We start from the raw sequence: 26,916 nt of genomic DNA on the forward strand, positions 1-26,916 counted from the left end.
GGCTTTGGAAGGGCAAAAGATTATAGAGGATGGCCCCGTGTAAAAGTATGAGTATATTTTGATGTGAAAGAGTATTATTGGTGCAGTGTTAGAAGAATTTCCTCAAAGGGTTGACTTCAGCTGGAGAAAAGATTACTTTGCGTTTTTTCCATGAGAAATGCAAAAAAAATGCCTAAAAGAAGTAAATTCATTTTACTAGAACAAGTCAATAGTTCTGTCTCTGTTCTTGAAAATATTTCACTTATTCTGTAAATATCTTAAATTTCTGTTGTTTCTAATTTTTGTTACAGGAGCTAGAGTTAATGCCAAAGACAGCAAATGGTTGACTCCTTTACATAGAGCTGTAGCATCTTGTAGTGAGGTATGTTGCTTTTTTTGACTACTTTGTGTTAAAATCAGACATTTCAAATTACCTTCTCTCCGTTATCCATTTTATAAAAAGTGAAACTACTGCAAGTGTTTGGAATTGCAGAACATTTTTGCAATGTTGTTTTGGCCTTTTGAGGGTACGTATATATGTGTATATATATTGTTTAAGCAGTAAGAAAGGAGGAAAATTATGAACTTTGAGTTCCCAGCTTTGCTATCTGTGACTTCCCTAGCAGAGGGAAGAATATACATTTTTTTTATTATTATTATTTATTATGCAGAGGACTCTGCATGCAGTGTTCTCAAATCCAGTTTACTTCTCCTAAGGTAACCAGAATGGTTCAGTATGAGGGAACTACAGATGAATTAAGATTTAGAACAACTTTTGCAGCATGGTGTTTGCATTACTTCATATTTTTTACATGCTTTGTGTTCAGGCATTGAAGAAATAAATGGTTCTATTAAAGACCTGCCAGTGTCTTTTTTTTAAAAAAAGTGATTAATTAATAGTATTGAATGTTATTTTAAAATTTTTAAGTGGAACATAGACTGTTTCTTGAAGTCTACCGGTTATACACTTGTGAGAATGTCATTATGCAAGAAATTACTTGGTTATTGTTTCTCTGTGGTGGTTGTCCTAATAAAAAATTTAAATGCCTGTAGAAGATCAAAACAAACAGAGAAATACTGAGCTTGTTATGTGGAAGAGTTTATGCAAAACTATCTCCTTTGAGATCCTGAATCAAATTGATGCTCACTTCAGTACATTCCAAATAAAGATTTTTTTTTATTGGTAATTTTTTGTTTGGGAAGATAGAATTTAATATTTTAGTTTTGACAAGCACTGAACTTCAAGTGTTTGATCCATGAGCTATCTAAACAAGCCTTCTTTCAGCTTTTGCTTTTGAATTCCCTGGATAAATTGCAGTATTTTGTCACTAGCATTAATAGCAAAGTTATGTAGAGATCATGTTATTCAAAAAAACAGTATTTGAAAATGAATCCTCAAGGGCGCCTTATTCCCAAATGCTGTTTGTTCTTGAGATATTTTTAGGCTGTTCCTTTGGGAGCTGACCAAAGCACCAAATGCTGCATTCTTTCAGAGCTGAGGAACAATAAAAGCTCTCCACATCAGTAATGCTTGCAGAGGCAGAGGAGTGGTGCAAACAAACGGGTTTAAATGATAACTTCAAGAAATGCAACCATGGTCATAGGGTTTTTTTAAACATATGGAAGATTTTGAACAAAATATTAATCAAAGGCAAACAAGTAAACCAGTCAGATGTTTGATAGACGTTCATCAGAATTCTCTATTTATAAACACAGTGAGTCATGGGAACCCATATACAGGGTTGATACGTGTAGGCACTGTTCTCTAGCTGACAGACCTGTATGGGTCTGAGGCACTGGAGGAAAAGCTGTAATGAAAAAACTGGATAATGATTTCAGTGAAACGTCTGGACTCTTGAAGTAAGGACAGCTTCAATTTAACAAGGACAATGAAGCTTAAAAAATAGCTGGAGTTATGGATTTAGCTGTCAGCTGCACAAGTTCAGGCAGCTTCATGTCAAGACAGTCATGTTTTTATTTGTGTGTGCCTGCTGTATATTGCAAGTCAAAAAAAAAAAAACCCAAGTAGATTCAGTCATGAAATTAATTCATGCAAATACACATAAAAATGAGTTTCATTACATTTATACTAATATCATGGTGCTTCTGCAAAAGGAGTAGTAGCTGATCTGAAACTTCCTTGTTCTGACATGGTATTTCTTAATAATTGTGTTAAAAAAGACAAGACTTAAAATATAATTAGTTTTTTAAAGTACTAAATCTGCTTCAGTTTCTCAGAGAAGACCTATTCAATTTTATCATTAAATTACAAGCCTGTGTTGCAGTATTTTCACTTTTGTGTTTGTTCGTATAGTCTTTTTTATTGACAGTATGAGACATTTCAACATTTTAAATATGATTATTGTAATATAAATAGGATCAATAGTGACTTAGCATTCTGCCCACAGACCTTGCTATTGTACCACAGTGTAATTCAGAATCTCTAATAAAAACATGTTTTAAGTTCAAAGTGGTAATCAATTATTTGTATGCTCAGTGACTGAGTTGGCAGTCACCAAAAGCAATTAGTGAATCGTGGGAAGGTCACACAGCCGATGCAAAATGTGATATTCATCATCGTGTTGATACTGCCAACACGTTTATTTTTTTATGCATTCCAATTGTGTGCACATATTTTAATGGGATTTGGTTATCTTGTTGTAAGAATTACAGTCTTACTTGTCAAATTTTCACAGCTTGTACTTCTAACTTTCTAATTTCCTAAAAGGAAATGAATAATGATTTTGAGAGATGGAATTCAGTGCAATAGTTTTCAGGAGTTTTGCAACAGTGTATGTTGAAACTTTTTGTGACCGTGCACTGTTTTATTTGTGGTTCTCTAAATGTACGTTTAATAATCTCAGGTTTGCCATTTGTAGACTTGGACAGTTGAAAAATTTTGCTTGGAAGACTGATGGAAATTAATTATAAGTTCATAGTACGTATTAATCCTTGGCTAAGGATTCCACTAATGGGAGAAATCCTAAGATAGTTTATTAAACTTTGGAAATCAGTTGTGATGACAAAACAATTTTCCATGTGCCTTAAGAAACTGGATAAAAGACGTGGAAATGTTTGATTTGGTTAAATTATTCACATCCTTGAGAACATCCCCAAGTTTGGATTTATGACAAAGTACAAATCCCAAAATGTCTCAAAGATTATGTTTGCAAATGAAGAAATTGTAGAGGTGTTTTCCCCTGTATTGTCCTTAAATCCAAGGCTGTCATTTCCAATCTTTACTAAGTAGCTCGTTTTTTTTTGTAAATGCTTCCAGGATGCTGTTCAGGTGTTGTTAAAGCATTCAGCAGATGTCAATGCTCGTGATAAAAACTGGCAGACACCCCTACACATAGCAGCTGCAAACAAAGCTGTGAAGTGTGCTGAAGCTTTGGTGCCTCTCCTAAGCAATGTAAATGTGTCTGATCGAGCAGGCAGAACTGCATTGCATCATGCAGCCTTCAGTGGACACGTTGAGGTAAAAGTTAATTTTCTTGTCTTCCACTCATCATTCTGTCCCTCACATTTCTGATGTTTCATGTTTGAGTTTAAAACCATTTCTCCCCCATTCCCTCAAAAATCTTCAACCCCTACTTTGTATTTGAATTTGTTTTCTGTATGCATCTCTGTGCAGAAAGGTTGTGCAAAATAAATGTTACATCATTTAATTGAAAGTTTTACTACATTGTTCACTTTTCTTATGACAGAAGCAAATTTGTTAAGTAGAGTTAAATTAGTAACAGGTCAATTTAAAATGGAAAAACCAGGATATTTTTCTGTTTAGTAAATAGTGAATGTAGGGAGTATGTTGTCACTGAAATTTGGAGGAAATGTATGTTACAAGATCTGACTCATTAGTCCCTTAGTAATAACCTAAAGATTTAAAAGATTTCATGGCCTTGCAATATTTAACTGAGAAGTGGTTTTGTTGACATCAAGTTTTGTATTCCTTACAGTCACTTTGTTGTGACAGCCAATTTTTTCAAGCTTATGGAATATTCAAAACCCAACACATTTAAATCCTCCGAAAATGCATAAATTTTTGTTTTCTTCCATGGTTTTCTCTGTTGAAGCAAAGTTTCGTCCATTATGAATACAAGATTTCTGTTCTGTTTCTTTATCTCAGATGGTCAGCTTACTGTTGTCTAGAGGGGCCAATATTAATGCATTTGACAAGAAAGACAGACGAGCTATACATTGGGCAGCATATATGGGTATGTACATAACTTCAGTTGAATAATACTGCAGTAATAAAAAAGAATCATCTCATGTTTAGTGGTGTGACATATATCTAGGAAAAATACTGCATTGTAAGCATTGAGGTTATCGGTGTCTGCCATAAAACCATTAATAGTATAGTTCAAATTGCCTTGTAAATGTGTATTTTGTGGTGAGGAAAATCATCACTTGTGCTTGATCATCACAGCAATAATGCTCTTAATTTATTATTTGAAGCTAGATGAAATGCACTTCAGATATTGATACCAGTACTTAAAATCCCAGAAGTTAAAAAACAATCTTCATTATTGATCTAATGTTCTTTCAATATTTTGCATTAGTATTTTTAAGGTACTTATATCTGCAAAGCAATGTCTGTGACAGTCTGTCCAGCCACCTTACTGAATATGGTTATTTGCAAAATTTTGTTGAATGAAACTTGTACGTGAAATTTCAGAGAACTGACAAGTGTCAATGAAAGGCCAGAGACACCTTCTGTCTTGCATTTGCCTAGATGAGAGAAAAGTCATCTGTTTTGCAGATAAGCTGTGTTCATTCTAATTTTAATCCGTGCTATTTTGTAGGCTATTTACAGGGAACTCTCTAAATGAACGGTGTTTGGTCAGGAAAAATGTAATTCGACTGATGTCGATCTACCTAAATTTCCATGTAGACAATAGAGAAGAAAAAACTTTTGGAAGTCTTCCATCAAAGCAAAAATAATTATGACATTCTCTCACAATTTAGAGCCATTGTACATTGCTCCAAGTTGTTTGGAGTAAACCTTAAAAACTTTTCCACCATGTAAAACTGACCATAAAATAAAAAAGTTATGCTTTTCGTCACTCTACTATAAATAACTTTCTAGGGTTATATCCATTGTTTTGCTTCCTTCCTGCTTTTCACCGGGCTCCATTGCTGTCCAGCTGCAAAGCTGTGACTGAAATGGTCTTACAATCCTGTGTGCTGGTGTTGCCTCACCGGTGCACTGGGATGTCTCTGCAGCACTTCTCACGTCAAGTACCTTGCTCTTCTCTTTGAGAGTCTTCCACTGAATGCTGTTTGCCTTTTCAATGCAGGTCAGGGGGTTTTTTTTGGCTTTTTATCTTCTATTTGAAGTTTTTTCTGCCACTGTTCTGTTCACTGTCTCTACTCCTTTCACTGCTTTCTATGTCTTCTATACTTCTGTCTCTTCTGTAGGACTTGTTTTCATTCTTGTCCCCATTATATTTGGGTCAAAACATGAGTATTGTGTTTGCATTTCTCTTTCCCTTCTTTCCTGCTATACTGAGGTAATTAAGAAGTGAAATATAATTGCAGCACTTCACATTGCATTGGTAAAGTCTTACAGTTTTGGTTAGTATAGCTAGGTGAAATGGTGTTTTGTGTGCTGTTGGGTATGCAGCATAGAATAAGTATCACAGTGTCTGAGTGTTTTTAAAAATAGCTTTGTCTGTACTCGTTTGGGTAGGCACTTCCTATTCAAACCTTTGTAAATTCTCTTAACTGCTTAAGACCCACACTCTTTGCAAAGCACCTAAACTGAAAGCTGGGTTCGATACTTTCTACTTAGCTGTCTGACTGGATAAGTATAAACATAAGTGTTGAGTATGCGCCTCACCACTTCTTTAAGCAAGGAAAGGGTGTCACTTGAAAGGTAAAATAAAGAGTCCCACATTGTCTGCATGGGTCAGTTATAAAGGTAAAACACCAAGTGTATTGTGGTCTATTAAAGTCATGTATTTCTTTATTCTGCAGTCTTTGTTGTGACTATCCATGTGCTCTCAGTAAAGAGCTGTTTGGCAGTTAAATTAACAATGGCTCAAAAATGACAGATATTTGGTTACCCCATTTTCATGGCTTCTTAGCCGGCAGTGTCACAAGTGCCTACAAGCAGAAGAGGAGCATGTGGGCATGGAAGGGGAAAGCTCATTGCCCTTTGCAGCAGGGCTGGGTGTTGGTGTTGGGGTCCCTGGCCCAAAGTTGGCAGTGAGAGAGAGCTACTGCCCACCACTTCAGGGTGGGCTCCCTGCCCTCTCTTTTTCACCTGGAACTTCCCCTGTGTCATGCCTTCCTCATTATCCCAACTCTCTTACTCTTACTCTTCCTCCATCGTCTTAGGAGAGCAGTTGCTGCTTTTAAAAGGCTGCAGTTCCTCAAAGACCATCTGAGTCAGTCTTGAAAATAGAGCTTTACTAAACCCTGTGGTAAACGATGTGGCTTAACATTTTAAATGCTTTGTGGGTAAGGGGAGTTAGATTGGAGGGATAGATGTATTTTTATGTAAAAGTAGAATATTTTCTTCTTTTAATGTTTACGCCAGTTTTTCAAAGTTTCTGCCTAAGATTTAAAAATCTTAATGGGCGTGTTTGGAATTGGGGTGATGGTGGAAGATTGAGAGTCACATTGTCTCTCAAGTTGTTAATGTAAATTTGTGGTAAATATGTAATAATTACAAAGTTACTTCGCCTCCCTAGTTCTCAAGTCTTCAAAAAACCGCCTTCTTTGTAAGCAGAAGACAGGATTGTGTTCTGAGTGTACAAATTTATTTTTGCACTGTAAATGCTATTACTAATGTAAATGTAATTGCTGGGTGGGGTGTGTGGAGATTATTATGTTATTATTATACTTCATGATAAGATTAGAAAATAACAATTCTTTGTTTTCCACTTTAGGTCCAAAGGAATAATGTCTTGATCATGTTATAACAATTGTAGAATTAAGTTTGTGAACGTGTGCTGGTTAATAAAAGATGATGCATTTTATTTGTCTTTATTATTTTAGGTCATATTGAAGTTGTGAAATTACTCGTGACCCATACAGCTGAAGTGACGTGCAAAGACAAGAAATCATATACACCCTTACATGCTGCAGCATCTAGTGGAATGATTAGTGTAGTCAAATATCTTCTGGATCTTGGAGTTGATGTAAGAAAAAATAAAATTTAATGAGATTTTTTTTTTCATTGTTTGAAATGTTCTTGATAGTACTATAGCACAAAGTTTATTTAGAGACAGGTGAAGATAAAGTATGTGAAGAAAGATCACTGGAAATACTACTTTTTATTTTATAAACCCTCATTTCTCCATTAAAAGAAAACCTCCTTAAAAGCTTTGCAGATTTTGCACAATAATTTGAAAATAAATGTGTATTTAGTAGGGCTTTTTGTTTATTTGATATTTCTTGCTCTTAAGTCATTGGACTGAAAGTCAGGAAATAGGAATTCCGATCCTAGCTTTGCCACACAATCATTTTTGAAGTGCAGGAAATTAAATGCTTTTGCCTCAGCATTGGTAAAATATACATGGAACTGACTTTCATATGTGACATAAATTTTAGATAATACTAAAAATGGTAAGAAACTTCAATACTGCAGTAAGTAAGGCCATATTAATATTGAAATGCAAAATAAATTGAAAGGTTCTACAGTAGCTGCCTGTAGAAAGTGTGTTAACAGTAAACTGTGAAATTGTGTAAGAAATCTACACTGTGAATCAGAGTCTTAGTCTTGCGAGGCTAGAGATTGCAACTCAAGCTCTATTTTGAGAAGTCGATCAGAATTCAGTGTCATGTTGTGTACAACAAGAAATTCTGCTTCTATGTGTGCACATACACAAAAAGGCTCTTTGACCTCTGTTCTTAATGAAAACTTGCAATGCTGTTTTATAGAAGTCTGTGCTATGATTTGTGTGTAGCATCTGTGCAAATTGCCGCAGTTGATATTTTTGGCATGTGTGGGTTCTCTTAAGTTGCATACAGGAAACTGGTGTGGAGACAATTGGAGGAGATTGACTCGCTTGTAAAGCAATCATACTCTTCCCCAGGACACAGATCTCAATCAAAATGCTATATCCAGAACTTGCTTTTAATTTCTGGTTTTGAAGAGTTCCAAAATGTAATCTCATGACACGAGATTTTTTTCTGTGTTAGAATTAAATGCTTCATTAAGTACAGCCTTTTTGCCTACTAACAAATCTTAGGGTTTTATTCTCTTACAGATGAATGAGCCAAATGCCTATGGAAATACTCCTCTCCATGTAGCTTGTTACAATGGGCAAGATGTTGTAGTGAATGAACTCATAGACTGCGGTGCTAATGTAAATCAGTTGAATGAGAAAGGGTTTACACCTTTGCACTTCGCTGCTGCATCAACACATGGAGCACTGTGTTTAGAGCTCTTGGTCTGCAATGGAGCAGATGTAAATATTAAGGTAGGTATATCCAAAGCCATCCATTCACACTTAAGAATGCTGTACATCTTTATCAGAGGTAGTGTTTTCAAAAACACTTGTTTTGATAGCATGGTGAGGTTCCTACTTATAGATGGAGTATTTGTTTAAAAAGTACTGCAGTGAAAATGAGCCAGTATGTTGCGTCAAGAAACTTGATCTGAATCTGGAAACCTCAATGGAATACATTCTATAGCCCTGAAGGATGAGGAAGAATGACAATATTGTCTGGTCAATCTCAATTACGTTTAAAAGTTAGAGTTCTGTATGATTTGTTTGCCGTAGTCTAGCTATATAAGTAAGAGCAAATAATTTGAAAAAAATTCAAAACTACATGTTTTTTCTTTTAAATAAGTAATATGAATGAAATCAAAGATATTTCAGGCAAATGTGTATGAACTGGCTAATTGCTGGAGCAGTTGAAAAGGTGATCGTGTAAGATCATAAAATCTAATCAGTGAGGGAGATTTGGGAAGAGTGTATTAAAAATACAAATATAAGTAGATCAGGCCAGTGGAAAGTCTTAAACAGCTGGCGTTTTAATTGCTCCTGCAAAATGGTGTGAGCAGGGTCAGTATACATTTTACATCTCTATTTGGTCACAAGTCTTTGACTACAGAATATTCATTAGAATCCGACCTTATTGCAGATAGAATTTAAAACAAGCAAGCTTCAAAGGAAACTATAACCTATATCTTCTGTTTTCTTCTCCAGTGTGTAGGATAAGATCTTGAGATTCTGAAAGAGATGTAAGATCTACTGGTTTGTATTATGTTGGTTTTCACTCTAGTGGTGAAAACTGTGTTCAGAAATATTCAGTGGCAGTAATCTGGTGTCTTGTCAGGTTTGAGGCTGAGGGAAGGGGGAAATGGGTATATGGAGTGAAGAGTCCAAGTGTTCCTTATAGCAAATTGCTTGCCTGAACTCTCACCCACATGTAGTATGAAGAGTATTATCTGTTGTTTAATTTCTTTTTAAAAAAAAGTAAAAGAAATCTGCTTTATAGGTTTATGCTTGAATTTCAGCACAACCTGTGCAGGACATGAATGTTAGAGGAGTTGACATTTCTGTTAAAAATCTTGGGGTTTGTGGTTCACTTCATGTAAGCAGTGACTTTTACAGTGATCCAACCTGATTTTCAGCTAATTCCAAAATATAATTTTGTATCTGTTGTTAGTACAAAACTCACAGCCAACTGAAAATTTGAGAGTAGTTTAAAAATAAGCTCTTTGATGTGGAAAATCCTAAATGTATGTTCCTGCTCACTGTTACATATATTTAGATGTGCAGCTCATTTAATGAAAATGTACATAACTCAGCTGTGGAAAAATTCATCACCAAAGTGCCCCACAGAAGTGAGGAGCTGTGTTACAGGGTATATTGCCAACTTGTCCTAAAATATCCAGGTCACAGTCCATTTATTTTTGTTGCCAGCTTTCTGCTCTGCATAATGTCCCAGGCTGCATATGACTGAGTGTTCAGTGTTGCAGGGCTGGCTGACTTTTGTCCTACATTCTTGAAACATCATTTTTCAGGAAAGTGTGGTCGTCCATGAAAATAGTCCCACAATGTTAAATATACTAGTGATTACATTTGTATGTTGCTCACACAAATAAGAGTAAAGTAGAGTTTATAGCACCTTCTAGCACCTGAAGGGGGCCTACAAGAGAGCCACAGGGACAGGGACTTCCTGCAAGGGCATGGAGTTATATAGGACAAGGGGAAATGGCTTCAGACTTTGAGGGCAGGCTTAGATTAGCTATTAGGAAGAAATTCTTTACTGTGAGGATGGTGAGGCACTGGAGCAGGTTGCCCAGAGAAGCTATGGATGCCTCATCCCTGAAAGTGTTCAATGCCAGGTTGGATGGGAGTTCGAGCTACTTAGTTAAGTGGAACCTTGCCCATGCTAACGGGGTTGGAACCAGGTGATCTTCATGGTCCCTTTGAACCCAGACTCTTCTGTGATGCTATGACAAATATTAACAAGCCAAGAATGACTGTTTTTCTAAATGCAGGGCTGCAAGGGTTAGTGATTTTGTATGTTTCTGATGTAGAAGAAAGAAGTGGGCAGGGCTCCATTTCAGAAACAGCATTAGCTTTAGTTATGGGTTGCTTGTAATTAAAATGTGTTGATTTCATACTTATCAAAATTCTTAAGTGCAAAGTTAAGCGAGTAGGACCACGTAGGGATTTTAAGCAATTATAGTGTCAAAAAAGCATTTGTCCCATTTCCTCATCAAAGTGTTTCTGTTGTAATTCTGTTTGTAGCATTTCTGTGGATTTATACCAGTATGACTGAATTTGGCCTGTAAATATGCACCTGAAGGCATGAACAGCCTTTCTTTGCATATGAAAACTTAGCACTTGCACTGTGGAAAAGTGCAAGAACTGAGGCAAAATAAAATAATTTCTAAGTCAACTTCTACTTCCCTGGGAAGGCCTATAAAGATGAATCTTGGATATAATCAGAAGAGCAAGCCCTAAAAGAAATAGAATATGTTGTGTAACTAAGAATGAATTGTGGATTTCAAATGAGATGGAATTAGGGTGTTCTTACTAAATACTTATTGAAACCAAGCCTGTTCAGTTTCCAAATATTGAAGCTGGAGTGTAAAGTAGTTCTTAAAATGGCTATAAGATCAATTTTTCATCATAATTATATTTCTTGTGTAGGCTGATTCAATCATTTCCTCCCATGTGCAACTCTTACTGTGATTTTAGAGGTAAGAGTGGATATGGATGGTAATCGAGGTGCAGACTAGACAGTACTATTAAAGTGCTTCCTGCTGTGGATGACTTGGTGGGGAGAGCAAAAGGGAAACACTCTTATTCTTGATGGCAGATAGAGGAGTGGTTCCTTTGCATATCGTTGAGAGCTGGCCTCATCTCAAGAAGGGATTATGTAGCCCAAGATAATAGAACAGTAGAAATATGTTATATGCTTTTTATCACCTCTGGACATAATTTCCTACTTGTTTTCATAGACTTGTCAATTTCCACTGTAGAACAGTGAATCTTATTAAGTATTGCTCATTACTGCAGTACTCTGTCCTCACTATTCAGGATTTCCATGCATGGAAGAACACATTGAAATGACTACGTAATGGGACAGTATTAATTGTTTTATGGACCCCATTGCTGCTTGAAAACTCAGTGACCTAAATAGAAAAAGTTTTTTACTTCCATTGGTGGTACTAGTACATAAGAATTGTTCCTAGGGGGAGATTTCATTTGGAGGAATGCTGTGACATGATAGACCTACATTTCCTCTCCCTCAGTGAAACTCAGTGGTCTGAGTACAGTTAATATGTCAGTAATCACTCAGTAAGACACCTTGTGCTGTGTATTATTTCTGTCTAATAGGAATTACTGTTCTTAGCAAATTTGCTATGATCTAAGTATTTTGTGGATATATTTCCTCTAGTGATAGAGGAGATTTGGGCAATTTCTTTCCTATTACTACATTTAGCTAAGTTTCAGTGAAGACAACAAAAGTTATCATTAGCCCATGGCTGTCCTGTCATGTGCTGTGATCTTGTTAAATCAGCTGCAGTTGGCTTGATATTTAGAGAGAAGACGTTAAAAGACAGAAAGAAAGTGTAATGGAAGCAAAGTTTAGAAGATACCCCCCTGCTTCTGTAGTCCTGGCATCTCAGGAAATAGTGATTTGCTTAATAGAGCATTGATATTTCATTGCTTAAAGAAATGTTTGGCTGCCGGTTCTGGTCCTATCCTTTTCTAGTGACGGTGTCTTTGAAGAGATTCTGAACACAATCCTATACCTAGCAGTTCAGCTTCAACATGGGAATGGTCTTCATTTAATCTTGTACCTTTTCTATGTTTATATGTTAAACATTTGCATGTTGTGTTATTCCTGGGCTGGAAAGGCACTTGAGACTGTTAAACATAAGACAGGCATTCTCATAAAATCCATCTTCTTAAAAATCTATGTGAAGTGCATTTTTAATTAAATTTGAGCAGAGTAACTTTAAAAATCACTTATTGGTTGTATTGTGGTTTTTTCATTTATAAGTGGAAAACGATTCTGTGGCTTATTTTGCTATTCTTTGCAAGATCTTACTGAAGTTTTCTTGTGAGGGTTCTCGCTTAACTACAGTGCTCTTCAGTTTCTAATATTGTCACCTTAAGTTATTCCTGTGTTTTTGTGAGGTGCATTATTAGGTCTGTGTTTTTTCAGCTCCATCTTCTTCCTCTCTATTAGCCTTCCTTTGAGATACAGATTTATCCTGTCTAAGCCAGTGAGACTGCAGGCTACTTTCATCTGAGCCCTGAAATTCTTCTGTCTGTTAATTCAGTAAGCTTATTTTATATGATAATTTTTCTTTAAATTAACAGATTCTATAGATTCTTCAGGTTAAATAAGGATAAAAGTGAGGGAAGAATTCACCAGATGTCAAATGGTTGTTTTAAAGTAATTGGGCACAGAGACTGTTAATGGTTTGATAAAGAGACGAGAATTAAACTGTAGGGAGAATGATGAAAGCACAGAGGTTGCTTGGGGAAGCTGTCACATATGGTGTGTCTATTTGGCCTTTTCTTAAGGCCTCCAATGACAGAATTAAAATTGATTGCCTAATTTCTCAAGAGGATTTCAACCCCATTTTCTGTGTTTATTTACATTTGCTATGGATATGTGGATGTTGTGTTTTGGATTATTTATGGTCAAAGAAATCTGCTAGCTGGAAGATCTGGAGATAACTTGGCTTTCCTGATCAAGTGTTTTATTTCTTTCAATCAAGGTCTGAGAAGACAGTGTTTCACATATAATTGCATTGTTAAGATGTTCAGGCCAGTGACACAGTGAAAAATTCCGTATCCATCCCTGAGAGGGTTTCCAGCAGACTTTCAGTGTCACATCTATAGAACCATGTCCATTTGGTGTCAAAAGGAGAGTAAATATGGGAAAACACTTCTGCATATGACAGCAGTTTGTGATGTTTCAAAGATATGTTCATATGTTCCCCTACCATCTTTGTCTAATTTAACTTTATATTTAGTGAATATTCCATACTCTTCAAGCCATCATTGAAAACATAGATGCAGTATGCATGTGCATTCAAGGGTCCTTTGATTTTCTGTGTTGTGTTTGCAATTTTCTGAGTGCATGTGTAGGAACTTTTTTCTGCAGTAAAGCTTTCCCATTACCTGTGATAAGTACGGGAGGAAAACCATTCCAAAGTAATAGCAACAGGAAAAATGGGTTTGTAAGTCCATTGGGACTGAGCTGTAAAAAATTGAAGTTTCCTTGTGTGTTGGCCTGGTTCAAGAATGTCTTTACTGGGTGAATGACTTAAGTGCACATTTAAGGTGTGCATTTCAAACGTATAGTACCTAGTAGAGTTGAATTGTTCTACCCTAGGATTCCTTGTGGTTTATGATAAATTGCTTACAAACATTACGTGACAGAAATTTCTGGGAAACACACGAGCTTTGTAATGTGTTGTATAATAGAATGTGTAAACACCTGTAATAAATGCAGCTACTTTCTTTCCAGAAACAAACTTAAAATATTGTTTTATTTCAGCCTTCAGGAGGGGAGGGGTCAGACATAGACGTGTTGCTGAAATTTTGTGCTGTCATCATCCTCTTGAGAGTTATTATCTTAAGGACATAAGTGTGAGTGAGTGGGCATCCCTGAGTTGTCACTTGCAGGTGGAAGAGTGACTAAGAACAGCTCTTGTGGAAAGCTTGCCCTGTCATGCTGACTTGTCATTGCCAGTATCTGTCTGGCAAAAGTGCATAGAAGTGATTTAAAGGGTGGAGTGTAGAAAAAAAAGAAGAGAGAAATAAAGAAATGTCCTTTCTGTTGGTTTCTTTTTTTGTCAGTTCTGATTGATTGCCATTACAGGCCATAAGTAAATGTGGGATTATTTTTTTTTTTCTTTCCAGAGTAAAGATGGGAAAACACCTTTGCACATGACAGCAATCCATGGTAGATTTTCAAGATCCCAAACCATCATTCAAAATGGTAAAAAGGGGGAGGGAGTATTTTTGTCATAAGCTTTCCAGTTGTTAATTTTCATCCTCTTGTATTGGGAACAACATGCTGAATTCTTTTTGTGTCCAGTAGTAGTGGTGGAATATGGCATATATCTTTTTATAAAGTTTGATAAGTTACACTGATGAACCATTTATTTTTCAGAATGCAGGAATATATATATAGTTTTCCATAACCCAGGGTGTAGAGAGTTTGTCCCATAGGGTTACATAATAAAATGCTTTTTCCTACCACTAAAATATATATATATGTTTTAAATCCAAACTAGTCAGTCACTAAAAATTAATAACGTTGCTTGAACGATCATCAGTGCTGTTTTTCTCACAAAGTATCTGTATGCCTACATATACCCTTACTTAGCAATTACTCTTTATTGTAGGAGCTGAAATAGACTGTGAAGATAAGAATGGAAATACCCCTTTGCACATAGCAGCTAGATATGGCCATGAGCTATTAATCAACACTCTGATTACGAGTGGTGCTGACACTGCAAAGTAGGTAACTTTACTGACATGAATGCAAGCTGACACAATTTACAACTGTATTTATTAGGTTAACAGAACTAGTACAATTTTTAATATCATCTTCAACTTGAAATAGGAAATACTTTGTTTATTATCCTGTATTGTGAGTAGTTAGTCAGTATATCACAATTTGTACCAAAACAGAGTTTTCTGTAATGTATTTGAAATAAGAGCTCTGAAAGTTCTAATAGGCTGTTGCACTCATAATGCATGCTGATAGCTTGGAAGGAAGTGTTTAAGATGTGAAGTTAGCTCAGTATTCTAATTAGCTGGTTTGCTGAACCCACCATGCATATGCACTTTGGCACACAGTCATGTTTGTTTTATTTTAATTGCAATTGAAACTGTGATACCTGATTATGATGTATCTTAGGCGGGGTATACATGGGATGTTTCCTCTCCATTTGGCAGCATTAAGTGGATTTTCAGACTGCTGCAGAAAGCTCCTCTCATCAGGTAGGATACTCTTTTAAATTCTTACAAGGTGCTTTTTACTTCATTTTTTATTTCACAGAATAGCTTTTTATTAAATCTTACTTTAGTGATACACAGAATCCTTATAGTTTACTAGTACCTTGGAGCCAATGATTGTTTTTAATGGACAGTCCATTGTTAAAGTGAGTACAAATTTTTGCAGACATAAGTTTAAAAAAAATACATCCAAATTTTAATAATGCATTTGTAATTTCTTTATTATTGTGTTTGTGCCTTTCAAGTTGGCCACAGAGGTGGGATGACTGGTTTAGATCATAATGAAACTTCAAGGAAAAAAATTGTGATAGTCTTTTTTATTCCTCCATAGAGCATCCAATTCCCATTCTATTATGTCTTTAGCTTAATACAGATCAGTCTATTCCTATCTATTCCTGTAGCGGGCATCTAATAGCTCTGAAGACTCTGTGGATCGCTATATTAAGAAACTGTTGCATTGGTATTATGTTGTTAATCAAATGCAAACTGCACTTTACTTTTGATGTTTGACTCCACCCTGAAGATGTGGATGTTGCAAGGTCATTACTTCTCTTGTTGGCCAGAATCTTATGTGAATTCTTAGTTCTTTGAACCATTGCAATTCTGAGAAATTAGATTTATCCAAATGAAGCTTCTGGAACAGAACAGGAATAAAAATAAACTAAATGGTTCTGTATTAATCTGAAGGCACTTAATGTTTTTTGAAAAAAGTGGGGAAAAGAGAGTTGGGGAAAAGGAATAATAAGAAGTTGCTTCCCCAGCTTTATACTGTTCATTAGGGAAGCCTGGAAGAAGAACTAGAGGAATATAACTAAAGCTACCTACTGGTAAGGCTTTTTATTTACTGTCCTGTCAAGGGCAAACTTGCAAGGATTCACTTCAGGAAAGAACTGTCCAGTACATGACAGTATTTCAATTGGATGTGTTCAAAATGAGGGATACTGGCTCTTTCTCCTTCCTGCACATGCTGTGATGCTGGCTGTGCCCTTACTGGAGGTTCAGTATGGCAAAGGAAATCCTGTGCAGGACTTGCAAGTGGTTTCTGTGTTTTTTACATGAATTGAGAAAACTTTGATGCAAATCTAGCCTGGAGCAGATAAGGACTTGAAGAGTATTTTCAGCCTTCAGGCTAGAAAGACTAAATAGTGCTAAGAGCTTTTAGTACGTGCTCTTGGTGTGGGGACTGGTATGTGCAGAGTATGTGTCCTTTTTGGGGTTGGGAGATGTCTCTTTTATGTAAGTTGAAGATCTCTGATTTTTAAATTCATTAATATTCATGTGAAAACCTTAACAAAATGTCAGCAATCTGCCTTGTCGCAGTACTGACTGACATTCAAGTAGTTAGTGGTGGTAGACAAGTAACTTAGGGATGTGAAAAGGCATCAAAGGCTATTCTTCAAACCAAACTAGTAAACTCCTAAATTATTTGCAATAGAGCATTCTGATAAGAGCATAGTGGTGCATACAAAACCTGTTTTAGGGGATGTGGAGTAGGAAAATGGCCTTGAAATAATAGTGTTCTTGAATAACATGTGTTGTTAGTTATCTATTGTTGTTGAACAGTTCTTAAAAGGAAAGGAAAAAAAAAAAGCCATCATTCCCAGGTACAAGAAGTGCAGATTTACTAAATAAGTTACATTGCACAAGAGCAAAACTCTCATGAAAGCATAGTAGTTTTCTCAAACCAAAAATGTAGCTTTGAAACCTGATATAAATAGTAATCTTTCTGTCAAAATGTATGTTTAGAAATGGAATTACACAGTTAAAGTTTGTGTTCTTGGATTTGAAGTTCCACAGCTGAGCCTTTTCAGGAAGAGAAAACTACAGTGTTCTGCAAAGAGCTCCTCAGTAATTAACTGCTATTTGCCATCACTCAAAAAAGTTCTTTCTTTGAGACTAAAGCACTAAACTCAAGGATAAAATTTAAGTAGCTCCTATATTTAGTAATACTGACTTCCCCAAAAAATTACTAATCTCTGCACAACAATGATAAATTCTAGCATATTCCTAAATTTTCAAATAACCTGCATATGTCTTGTATTCAATTGTAAATGACACTGAAATATTAGCAGGTAAATACAAGGAGAAAGAACACAGCCTCAGTGCAGCTACTTGTCTTTTACCTTACCCCTTTCAGTTTTATTTAAATGCCTATTTTTCAATACATTGTAAATATAGCAAGGACATGTTTCAAATGAAGTAATTTTTAATGCTTGAGTGCTCTTTTGCAAATAGCTGTTAAGTTTGCTTAGCAAGCATTTTTCTTAACAGCAGATGACAGCAACTTTGTGAAAGGTGATGTTACATAATGATTTTACAAAATATTTGCTTTGTAGGTTTTGACATTGACACACCAGATGACTTTGGCAGGACTTGTCTTCATGCAGCTGCAGCTGGAGGGTGTGTAAAAAAGCATTCATGCTTTCAGATTCAGTGTTTCTTTTTCAATTGCTGATCATTCTTGTTCTTTTTCTCTGTTATCGCCTCCCTGTTTTTCCTGCCCTCTCCCCTTGGAACTTATGTAAACATGAAAATAATTTCAAGATGGATTCTATCTGCAAACAAAAAATTAATCTGTTCAGCTTAATAAGTTGTTGCTGGAGTACAGTGTCCAAGTATCATCAGCCTTACCTTAGGTTTATGTTTGGGGATGAACTGATTTATTTTTTTTTAAATTCCCATGGATGATGATAGAATTTTTAGAATTTTCAGCGTTCAAAGATGGCATGCCCACCTCAGATCACTGTGGGACATGAGATAGAGAACAGCAACTTTGGGAAATTTGTTTTTACCAAATCCATAAATAAGAGGTCAGTCTAAATAAACTAAAAGCAATAATTAAATTCCAGAGCTTAGGTGGATGAAGTAGTCAGAACTACTTGCTCATCACTTGAGTTGTGATCCATATTGATTATTGTTATTGTATTGTAGGTTTTCTATAGCAGCTACTCAAAATTGCCGGGAAGAATTGGGTAATAAATTTCATGATACACTTTGTGGGACACAAGAACTCCATGATATTGATAATTTCATTTTTCTGTTTGAATGTTGTTTAAGTAATACTGTTAAGTAATCATTCTAAGTCAAAAGTACTTGCTAGATACATCCTTGTTGCAAGTGATAAAGGTTAAAATGCTGTCTTTTCATATAAAAACCAAATAATTTGTGACACATTCCCTCACTCATCTCCAGTTTAGGAAAGTTACCAAAATAGTGTTTAAATAATAAACAATATGGTACATCTATTATGATGATCAGATTTTATTGAAAATTGATTACACAAAAAAATAAAATATATATGTTTCAACTTATATTTGGCCTTAAAAAATATGCAGTAAAATCTTGCCTCTGTGCTGGAATCCTGGTAGCAAGAGCATGTGACATGCAGGTGTTATTTTTTGTTTGTTTCTAAAAATTGAATTTTTTATTGAATTAGGTTCATGTTCATGTGCTTTATGCATGCCATTTGGTATCAATTAAATTTATGTATGTGGTCTTGAAATAATTGATATTCTTTATTGGTTTGGTCCAGAGATTATGGAATCTATTTTACATACAGAAATGTATATATCAAAAATTCCACATTATAGTTCAATTCCATTAAAACTAACATATGAGATGTACATGTGTAGCAGTTCTGATATTTGTAGAGGCCAATATTAAGGAAATAAAATTTGCAATCACAAGTAATAGTGTGTTAATTTAATAGGAATTTGGAGTGCCTAAATCTTCTGCTAAATACTGGTGCAGACTTCAACAAAAAGGACAGATTTGGAAGGTAAGACATTCCAGATTTATGTACACTGGAAAGGGCTGTTAAAAGTATTGCAGTAGCAGCTTATTGATATGTGGCCAAGTCTATTCTCCAGTTTAAATGTTTTTTTTATGATAAGATGTCTCTAATAAACTGTGTTTCAGCATATGTTCTAAAAAGTCACAAAAGTATTTTGTAATTCTGTTTTGTTAGGTAGGTGTTTAATCTTGTTTTTAAAGACTGAATTTCACATTCAACTGTAATTTTTGTGAACCTTTTTTCCTTATAACATGGATCTAATGTGTTTAAATTGCTCTCATCCAAAGACATTACTAATGTTTTCCTAATAATGTATTAGTCAATTTTATAAATCTGTGGCTATTTCTAAGCTTTTTTTATTAAAATACCTAATATTTTATTATAACTGCTTCACCATTTTCATTTCACTATATCCTTACCTTTCTGTTTCCCTGTTTGAGCACTGAACTCTTTTGGAATGACATTAATTTCTATTTTTAGTATAAGATTATTTAAGTTTAGATGGCAGGATCAGTACTCATGTAAAATCTCACATCACAGCATGGAAAATACGATTTTCTGGGATGTGAAGAGCAGGAGTAGGACTTAAAGAAAAAGTTACAGATCCAAAGTTGTATTTTACTTTAAATTCCACTTTCATTATTTCCTGAGAAAGGAACAACTATCTGTCACAACTTTTGTCATCAAATCAAAAGTTGGTGTTTCCTTTGGTTTGGTTTGGGTTTTGGTTTAACATTCATGTTATATACATCAATTTTCTCAGGAGATGGAAACTATTAGTTTAAAATGGAGAGAAATGGGAAAAAGATCTTTTAAGGGAGAGATCAAGGGAAAGAGAGATTAAGAGAAAGAGCCTTACTATCTCCTCAAAATCAAGATATTTATAGCAGCAATGTCTTTTTGAAAATAGAAAATGGAATTCTGAGTCATATTGGTATTTTTAAAATTTTAGCTAAACTGGCATATTTAGAGAATTGTTTATGTATTTGAAGCTGGGATAAGTTTTCTCTGAGATTATACATCTGTATTAATATTTCATGGTTTTGTAACAAGAAGACAAGGTATATTTAACCGTGCCTCTGCTATGTCACTATAGATAAAAATAAATAATAATGTTTTCCTCTCTTAGGCAAAATTGTGATTTGTGTATTAAAAATGTCTGTGCAATTGTTGTATTTTACTTCTGCTATATTTAGTTGTTGTGCAAAATTTGATTTGTCCATATTTTTCCATGTGGTTTAAAATTACTTAACAGAGAATAGTATTTTTAGCATAAACTGGATTTCCCTCTGTAAGTTTACACAGGAAAATTCACATTAAGCTTCCTTTAATATGAAGTTTGTGCATATTTTGGCTGGCAAATAAATCTGCTATATATTGTTCAGCATTGTTAAGTGGTCCCTAGAAAATGGTCCTATTCTTTAGTACTGTAACGATGCATTCTTCAGCACAAATACTTATTTAAAAATGTAAGGAGGATTTAAGTTTCACTTTATTTTGCTTTTTCTGTCTCTAAAATATTATTTTGTTGTTATTTACCATTGTACTTTTTATTTAAATGTGTACTAAAGAACTCCACTCCATTATGCTGCTGCCAATTGTAATTATCAGTGCCTGTTTGCCCTTGTGGGATCTGGAGCTAGTGTGAATGACCTTGATGAGAGGGGTTGTACACCTCTGCACTATGCAGCTGCATCAGACACAGATGGGAAGTAAGTGGCATGCCTTGTACTAAAGCCTTTCTCATTAGGAACATTTGAGCTGTGATTTTTGTGTGTGTTCTGCCTTCAGATTTGCCAAATGCATTTCTTGTATTTTTAAAAATTAAACTTTGACAGTGTTGCGTGCATTGGATATAAAAGACTTTATGTAAAAAAATATTTCAGAGGGAAAAAATTAACAACGGGAAAATGTATTGTAAAAACGTTATGTCCTATAATGCAGATTTCCTAAATCAGGAATTAATTGGGAATAGAGTTTTTAATCCCATCTGCTGTGTAGTGGTTGAGTAAATACCCTTTGTGCGGGTTATTAAGTTAGTTGTGAGTAGTAGGGTCATTTTGCCTTAAAATCAAATTCCAATGAAGGATGGATATTAACTTGATATTTCAATATAAGCTGCATTATCTATTTGATTTTTGAGTAAACCAGAGTTGTAATGCCAAACATGATCGTCTCTTGATAGTGTAAATTTTTATGATGTAGCTATGCTTTTCTTAATTAAATACATCCAAAATCTTTCATAAGTCCACTGATCTCTTACATGTATTTTCTAACCAAAGGTTATATTTCATGTATTTATTAATTATTTAAATGCTTATCTGCAAAGTGTATATAGGTAGCACCAGACTGATGAGTTTAATTAAGCTCCAGACATTGGATATATTGAGGAGACAGGAAGAGCATCTCTTCTTGTGCACACACTCGTATATGCAGGTTGTGGTGTGCCAGCAGCATGTTCCACCTGTGCACAGCGACACCTTCCCTGGAGAAGTGCTGCTTTGTGCCAATTATTTTTTTTTTTTAATACAGCACCTTTTAAAGGGTGAGGTAGCAATAGGAATGAGGTGGTGTATAACTTACAGACTGGGTTTTGAAGGCTAAATAAAGAATACTTGCATGGCCATTTAACTTATATTTGAAGAATGCCTTTTTTATATAGAGCCAAATTTCAAAATTAAATTGCTGCTTTTTAGAAATAATTTCAATTCCTGCTGGAGCTTGCTGAGATAATTTTACTTGAATTGCCCTCTTAAAAGTTGAGCTAGGATTAATTTTAGCTTCCCAGTTGCTCTGAAAACCTCCAAACTATAATGGTTCTTCAGATGACATCGTTTTGCCATCTGTTTTACAAAAGGTATGAGCAGGAATGATGATGACAACACTGCAGAGCTTTGTGAGGTAACCCAAAGCATCGTCTCTGCAGCCCACAGGCTGTTGCCCTTGTGATTAACATTTGGGTCTCTGGAAGACAGGCTGCAAGCAGAATGGCCTGAGGGGAAGTTTTATATTGATGGACCAAGATGAGTAGTGACAGTTGGAAAACCAGTATTGCTCAGCTCATTTAAAGCAGGAATGAAGTTAAAAAGGATTACTGGAGTTGGAATACAAGGCCTGGGAAATAACATGTCAGGAAACCATCTATATAAAATTCAAAAAATATTTATGTGTGATTTTTATGGTCTTTGTTCAGACATCTTTAAAGACATATTTTAAAGACAGGGATGTTTTTGTTGAAAAATTAAAAAGAAAGTTGGATGATTGGACAAATGAAATGTAAGAACTGTAGTTCTTACTTAATGAGACAAATTGATTTGTCTTTGAGTTCTCAGAAATCTCATCTCATTTTAATTGAAACAAAAACATGCAAGCACAGTTCATTAAAGAAATCCAGGTGTTTGTTTACTGGGCAAATAAAACCTGAATTGATTGGTTAAAAACATAGATAAGCTTTACAAGTAGCTTTTTATCAGCTATACTGAACTAGTTTTAAAGTTACTTGCATCTTACATTACATATGTTATTCTTTAAAACTCAAGAAATTTTACCTTTTTCACTACGTACTAAGTCCTTGTTTATACTAGGCAAAAAAAGATGGAAATGAAAGTGAACCTTTGATAAAGAGGTATTGAGTGATACCAGAGAGAAGAAGGGATGGTGATCTGTTGTACACTTCAGAATAACGAATGGTTTCAGCAGCAAGTTCAAGGTCATGATAATGACTTTGGAAGCTGTTGCTGAAACGATAGACAAAATAAAGTTATGAAACAGCAGGGTTATTTCTTGTAATCATTCAGTGTGCACATATGGAGTCTGTTACAAACAGAAAACTGGGGAGTGAGCTGACTTGAATTCCCCTTTTCTCATCCTCCTGGCTAAGTGTGGTTGAAACTGGGCTGATCTTGTTCTGCCTTATAAATTTGTCTAGTGAAAGTAAGGAATGAATGGTAAGGTGTAAATATGACAACAACTGAGTATTTACTGTGTGAATAAATCTTTTAAATAGTGTCCAGTAGTGGAAGTGTGTGTGTGTTACTCTTGTATGCTACCATGAAGAACTTCTTCTCTTCTTTCCATATAACATACAGAAGAAGAGATTAATGCAGAAAAGCATACCAAATAGTAATAATTGATATTAGCAAAGGTAACTACAGCTGTGTTAGCTAGGAGGAAAATAGCCATGAAATACTAGTTTTAACGAAGTCAGATAACACAGAAGATGCAGGATGTCTGCAGAGAAGGATTATTTCAAATTTTGAAGCTTTGTGATTGACCTTTATGTTTGATGTAATGAGGTAGCTTTCTCTAGTCCTAGCCAATATTGTACATTAAATCAGTGTCCCTGTGTGCTGTATTCTATTTTCCAGTAGAATTGGAACAATTTATCACTTAGCCTTAAGTTGAAATTCAGCATTTAGATACATGGTTGCATATGTCAATTTGAATAGGTGCCTGGAATACTTGCTAAGAAACGATGCCAACCCTGGGATCCGAGACAAGCAAGGATACAATGCAGTTCATTATTCAGCTGCTTATGGTCATCGCTTGTGTCTTGAATTGGTAAGAGAACATATCCTAAATGAAAGGTCTTCAACCTCTGTGCAGATAAATTTAAGCATTTGGTAGTCCTAAAATAGAAGCAAGTTGAGGAGCTAGAATCCTATACACTGGCTTAAAAAGATGAAAAATTCTCAGATGAAGAAATAACTGGTGGAAGATGTGGGATATTAGTTTTGGTTTGTTTCTTAATTTAGATTGCACCACTGATTTTTTTTTGCCACTGGCTGAAATAAAATAACCACAAGTTATCCCATTGAGAACTTTTAAGAAATTTCATGAGTGTCATTTGAAAGGAGCGAAAGAAAATGTGGGGAAAACCTGTAAATAAAGGGTGCCGTATAAAATAGTCCATGCAGTTACAGTAACTAGTGGCCACATAATAGAACTTCAGATAATAAAGCTGTAGTTGGTTTTTGATTGTTCCCTTTGCAAAAATATGTATGTTATTTGATATGCTATGTTATACAAATTTAGTATTTTTATTAAAATTGCACTTTTATGTTTAAATGTATTCACACATGAATTGTGAATGTTTTTGTTACAGATTGCCAGTGAAACACCTCTAGATGTTGTAAGTGTATTATTTCTCACTTTTTAAGTACTACCATAGAGCAAAAGTTTTAAAAATACTGCTTATTTTTTATACTTATTCAGCCATTACTTCAATGCATGAATATATTATTTTATTTCAACTACAATTTAGATTTAATTGGACTATAAATTTAAAACAGGAAATTATTTTTTAAGCCATGTGTTTTTTATTTAAAACAGTTGGATGACTATGATATATAAGTGATAATGAAAATGATATTTGAATGTATTTGATGTTCTTCAAACACGTCAGATGTTTTAATTCTACTAATTAAATATGTACTTAATTAAATATGGTCTTGAAAAGACCCAGAAGTCAGAACACATCTGAAAATCACAAATAGAAATGTATATACATAGATATTTTAATGGTTTAATGCTTTTGCTTTTTTTGAGTCCATTTTTTCTCTCTGAGAAATGTTTTCATGTTCTGAGAAGTCCATCCTGCCTTCTGATCTTTCATATTGTTTTCTGCTGACTTTTCACCTAGTCAAAATGGTTACTTGGCTGATGTTTGGGGTTTTTTTCCTGCTGCTGCAGTCACCTGTCCTTGTCTTCCCTTCATATTCATCTTTCACATTGCTACTTCAAAAAAAAAATAGTAATTTTAATTTAGTTTCTGATTTAATTATTGCATTATTATGCAAAATTTAACTACTGGGGTTGGAATATGAATATGGGGGAAGTGTTGCAGTTGACTCAAACTCTAAAAGGATCTCTAAAACGAAGATCAGGCCATCTGTAATCCTATATTATTCTTCCTACTTTTTCTCCTTTGCTTTTCAATCTGTGTATATGGGAAACTGTAGCAATTATTGCTGAGTGTTTTCAGAGGCTAGGGGTTTTTGCACTCACTCTGACCTTCTCTCTCTAAGCTGATGGAAACATCAGGTACGGACATGCTGAATGACTCGGACAACAGAGCGCCTATAAGTCCACTGCATTTAGCTGTAAGTTCTCAGTTCCTTAGTGATGACAGCTCATATGGTATCAAACAGTTGTTGCACAGGTTTATTTATTCTGGATTTTTTCAAAATAGATTAATAAACAAAATGCAAACGTGTACTAATATTCCTGAATGAGGTATACAGGATGATTTTTGCACATCTCTTGAAATTTGCTTCATGGAACAACTTTCATGTGGAATCTTCAAATTAAAATTTGTGCTGATGAAACTTTTATAAGGCTTGTTCTATAAGTAATTATGGCATTTTTAATAATTACATTGTTTTATTCTCATAATTGTTTAGTATGAGAAATGTTTGTCCTTGATACTCTTAAGAAAGATTTGCACAAGGAGTAGTGTAGGACAGTGATGAAATTCTGTCTACAAAAATATTCAAAATATAGAGTAACCAGCTCAATGTGTAGCTTTGATCTTTTCACTGAATTTAAAGCAATTGAAAAAACACACTATACTTTCTGCAAATAGTTTCATGCAGAACATAAATATATATATCTATCTATATATCTATATATATATATATTTCTCTACGAAGTAAAAAAAAAAAAATCTTTGATAGTGGTGAATGAAAGCTATTTGTACTGCATTCTTATTACAGGTGCTTTTTTAAAAAATATTTTATGTAAAAAGCTAAAAGGAATTACTTAAGTTTGCTGATGTTCCTCACTTGAAATAATCTGAGGATAATGTAACTACAACATAAAGCGATGAAATGTGCAGTAGTCAGAATACTGTTATTTATGCAGTTTAAAGACAGATGACTTTCTGAGAGTAGTTTCAGTTGCTGACTGAAAAGATAAAATAGAAAAAAAACACCAACCCTCTTACTGAAACTGTGGGCTTTTTTAAATTAGTCCTAACTGTTGTAACTACTTATGTGCTGCATCAGTTGCTCTTCTGCATGCTAAAATAAGAATAGTCTCTTTACAGTTTCATTTATGTAGTTCTGGCAAGAAAGGGAAAAATGTTAAGGATGGGAAAATTGAAGAATTTTCTTATTCTTGTAGGCCTATCATGGCCACCATCAAGCTCTGGAAGTTCTGGTACAGTCACTGCTGGACCTTGATGTGAGGAATAACAATGGAAGGACACCACTGGATCTTGCTGCCTTTAAGGGACATGTGGAATGTGTAGATGTGCTCATTAATCAGGGAGCATCAATCTTGGTGAAAGATTATGTCATAAAGAGGACCCCAATTCATGCTGCAGGTATGTACTAGCCACTACCCTCTAAAATTTTGGCTTTTCAAGTGGACAATCTGTTTAGAAGTCTCTGTTATTAATGTTCTAAGAAGTAATGTTTAGGAACAGAGGACGACTTTAAAGGTATATGCTGTGCTGAGAAACCTGTTGCAAAAGAGTTGTAGGCAGGAACCAATACTAATCCAATAAACCAGTGGAGTCCAAGGAATGCTGTTCCACACTTCCTTCTGGAAGGGTGCACTGTCCTTGTCCATTCAACTGGCTGTGCTGACAGGTGTCAGTGTCATGTCCCTGATTCTCTCCTCGTCTCTCACACAGCGCAAACTGCAGGCCCAAATTTAGATAGGCAAATTGCCTTGCCTGTC

At 35.0% G+C, this 26,916-nt stretch overlaps 1 protein-coding gene across 4 annotated transcripts in view; it reads left to right on the forward strand.

Annotated features, from left to right (window-relative positions):
* The window catches only part of ANKRD28 (ankyrin repeat domain 28), a 120,533-nt gene that overhangs the window by 79,513 nt on the left and 14,104 nt on the right, over positions 1 to 26,916 (forward strand). For all 4 annotated transcript variants that reach the window (XM_014248546.2, XM_014248545.2, XM_005518925.3 and 1 more), the window contains exons 4-18: positions 291 to 361; positions 3,257 to 3,457; positions 4,106 to 4,193; positions 6,982 to 7,124; positions 8,196 to 8,408; positions 14,337 to 14,415; positions 14,825 to 14,939; positions 15,343 to 15,425; positions 17,777 to 17,840; positions 19,150 to 19,218; positions 20,805 to 20,945; positions 23,682 to 23,793; positions 24,338 to 24,364; positions 25,260 to 25,334; positions 26,356 to 26,557. In XM_014248546.2, the coding sequence (XP_014104021.1) occupies positions 291 to 361; positions 3,257 to 3,457; positions 4,106 to 4,193; positions 6,982 to 7,124; positions 8,196 to 8,408; positions 14,337 to 14,415; positions 14,825 to 14,939; positions 15,343 to 15,425; positions 17,777 to 17,840; positions 19,150 to 19,218; positions 20,805 to 20,945; positions 23,682 to 23,793; positions 24,338 to 24,364; positions 25,260 to 25,334; positions 26,356 to 26,557 (1,683 nt within the window). The remainder of the gene's footprint in view (positions 1 to 290; positions 362 to 3,256; positions 3,458 to 4,105; positions 4,194 to 6,981; positions 7,125 to 8,195; positions 8,409 to 14,336; positions 14,416 to 14,824; positions 14,940 to 15,342; positions 15,426 to 17,776; positions 17,841 to 19,149; positions 19,219 to 20,804; positions 20,946 to 23,681; positions 23,794 to 24,337; positions 24,365 to 25,259; positions 25,335 to 26,355; positions 26,558 to 26,916) is intronic.

This window comes from Pseudopodoces humilis, chromosome 1 (assembly GCF_049639895.1).
Source record: "Pseudopodoces humilis isolate 2021_Gansu_Grassland_sample_001 chromosome 1, ASM4963989v1, whole genome shotgun sequence".
Taxonomy (NCBI): domain Eukaryota; kingdom Metazoa; phylum Chordata; class Aves; order Passeriformes; family Paridae; genus Pseudopodoces; species Pseudopodoces humilis.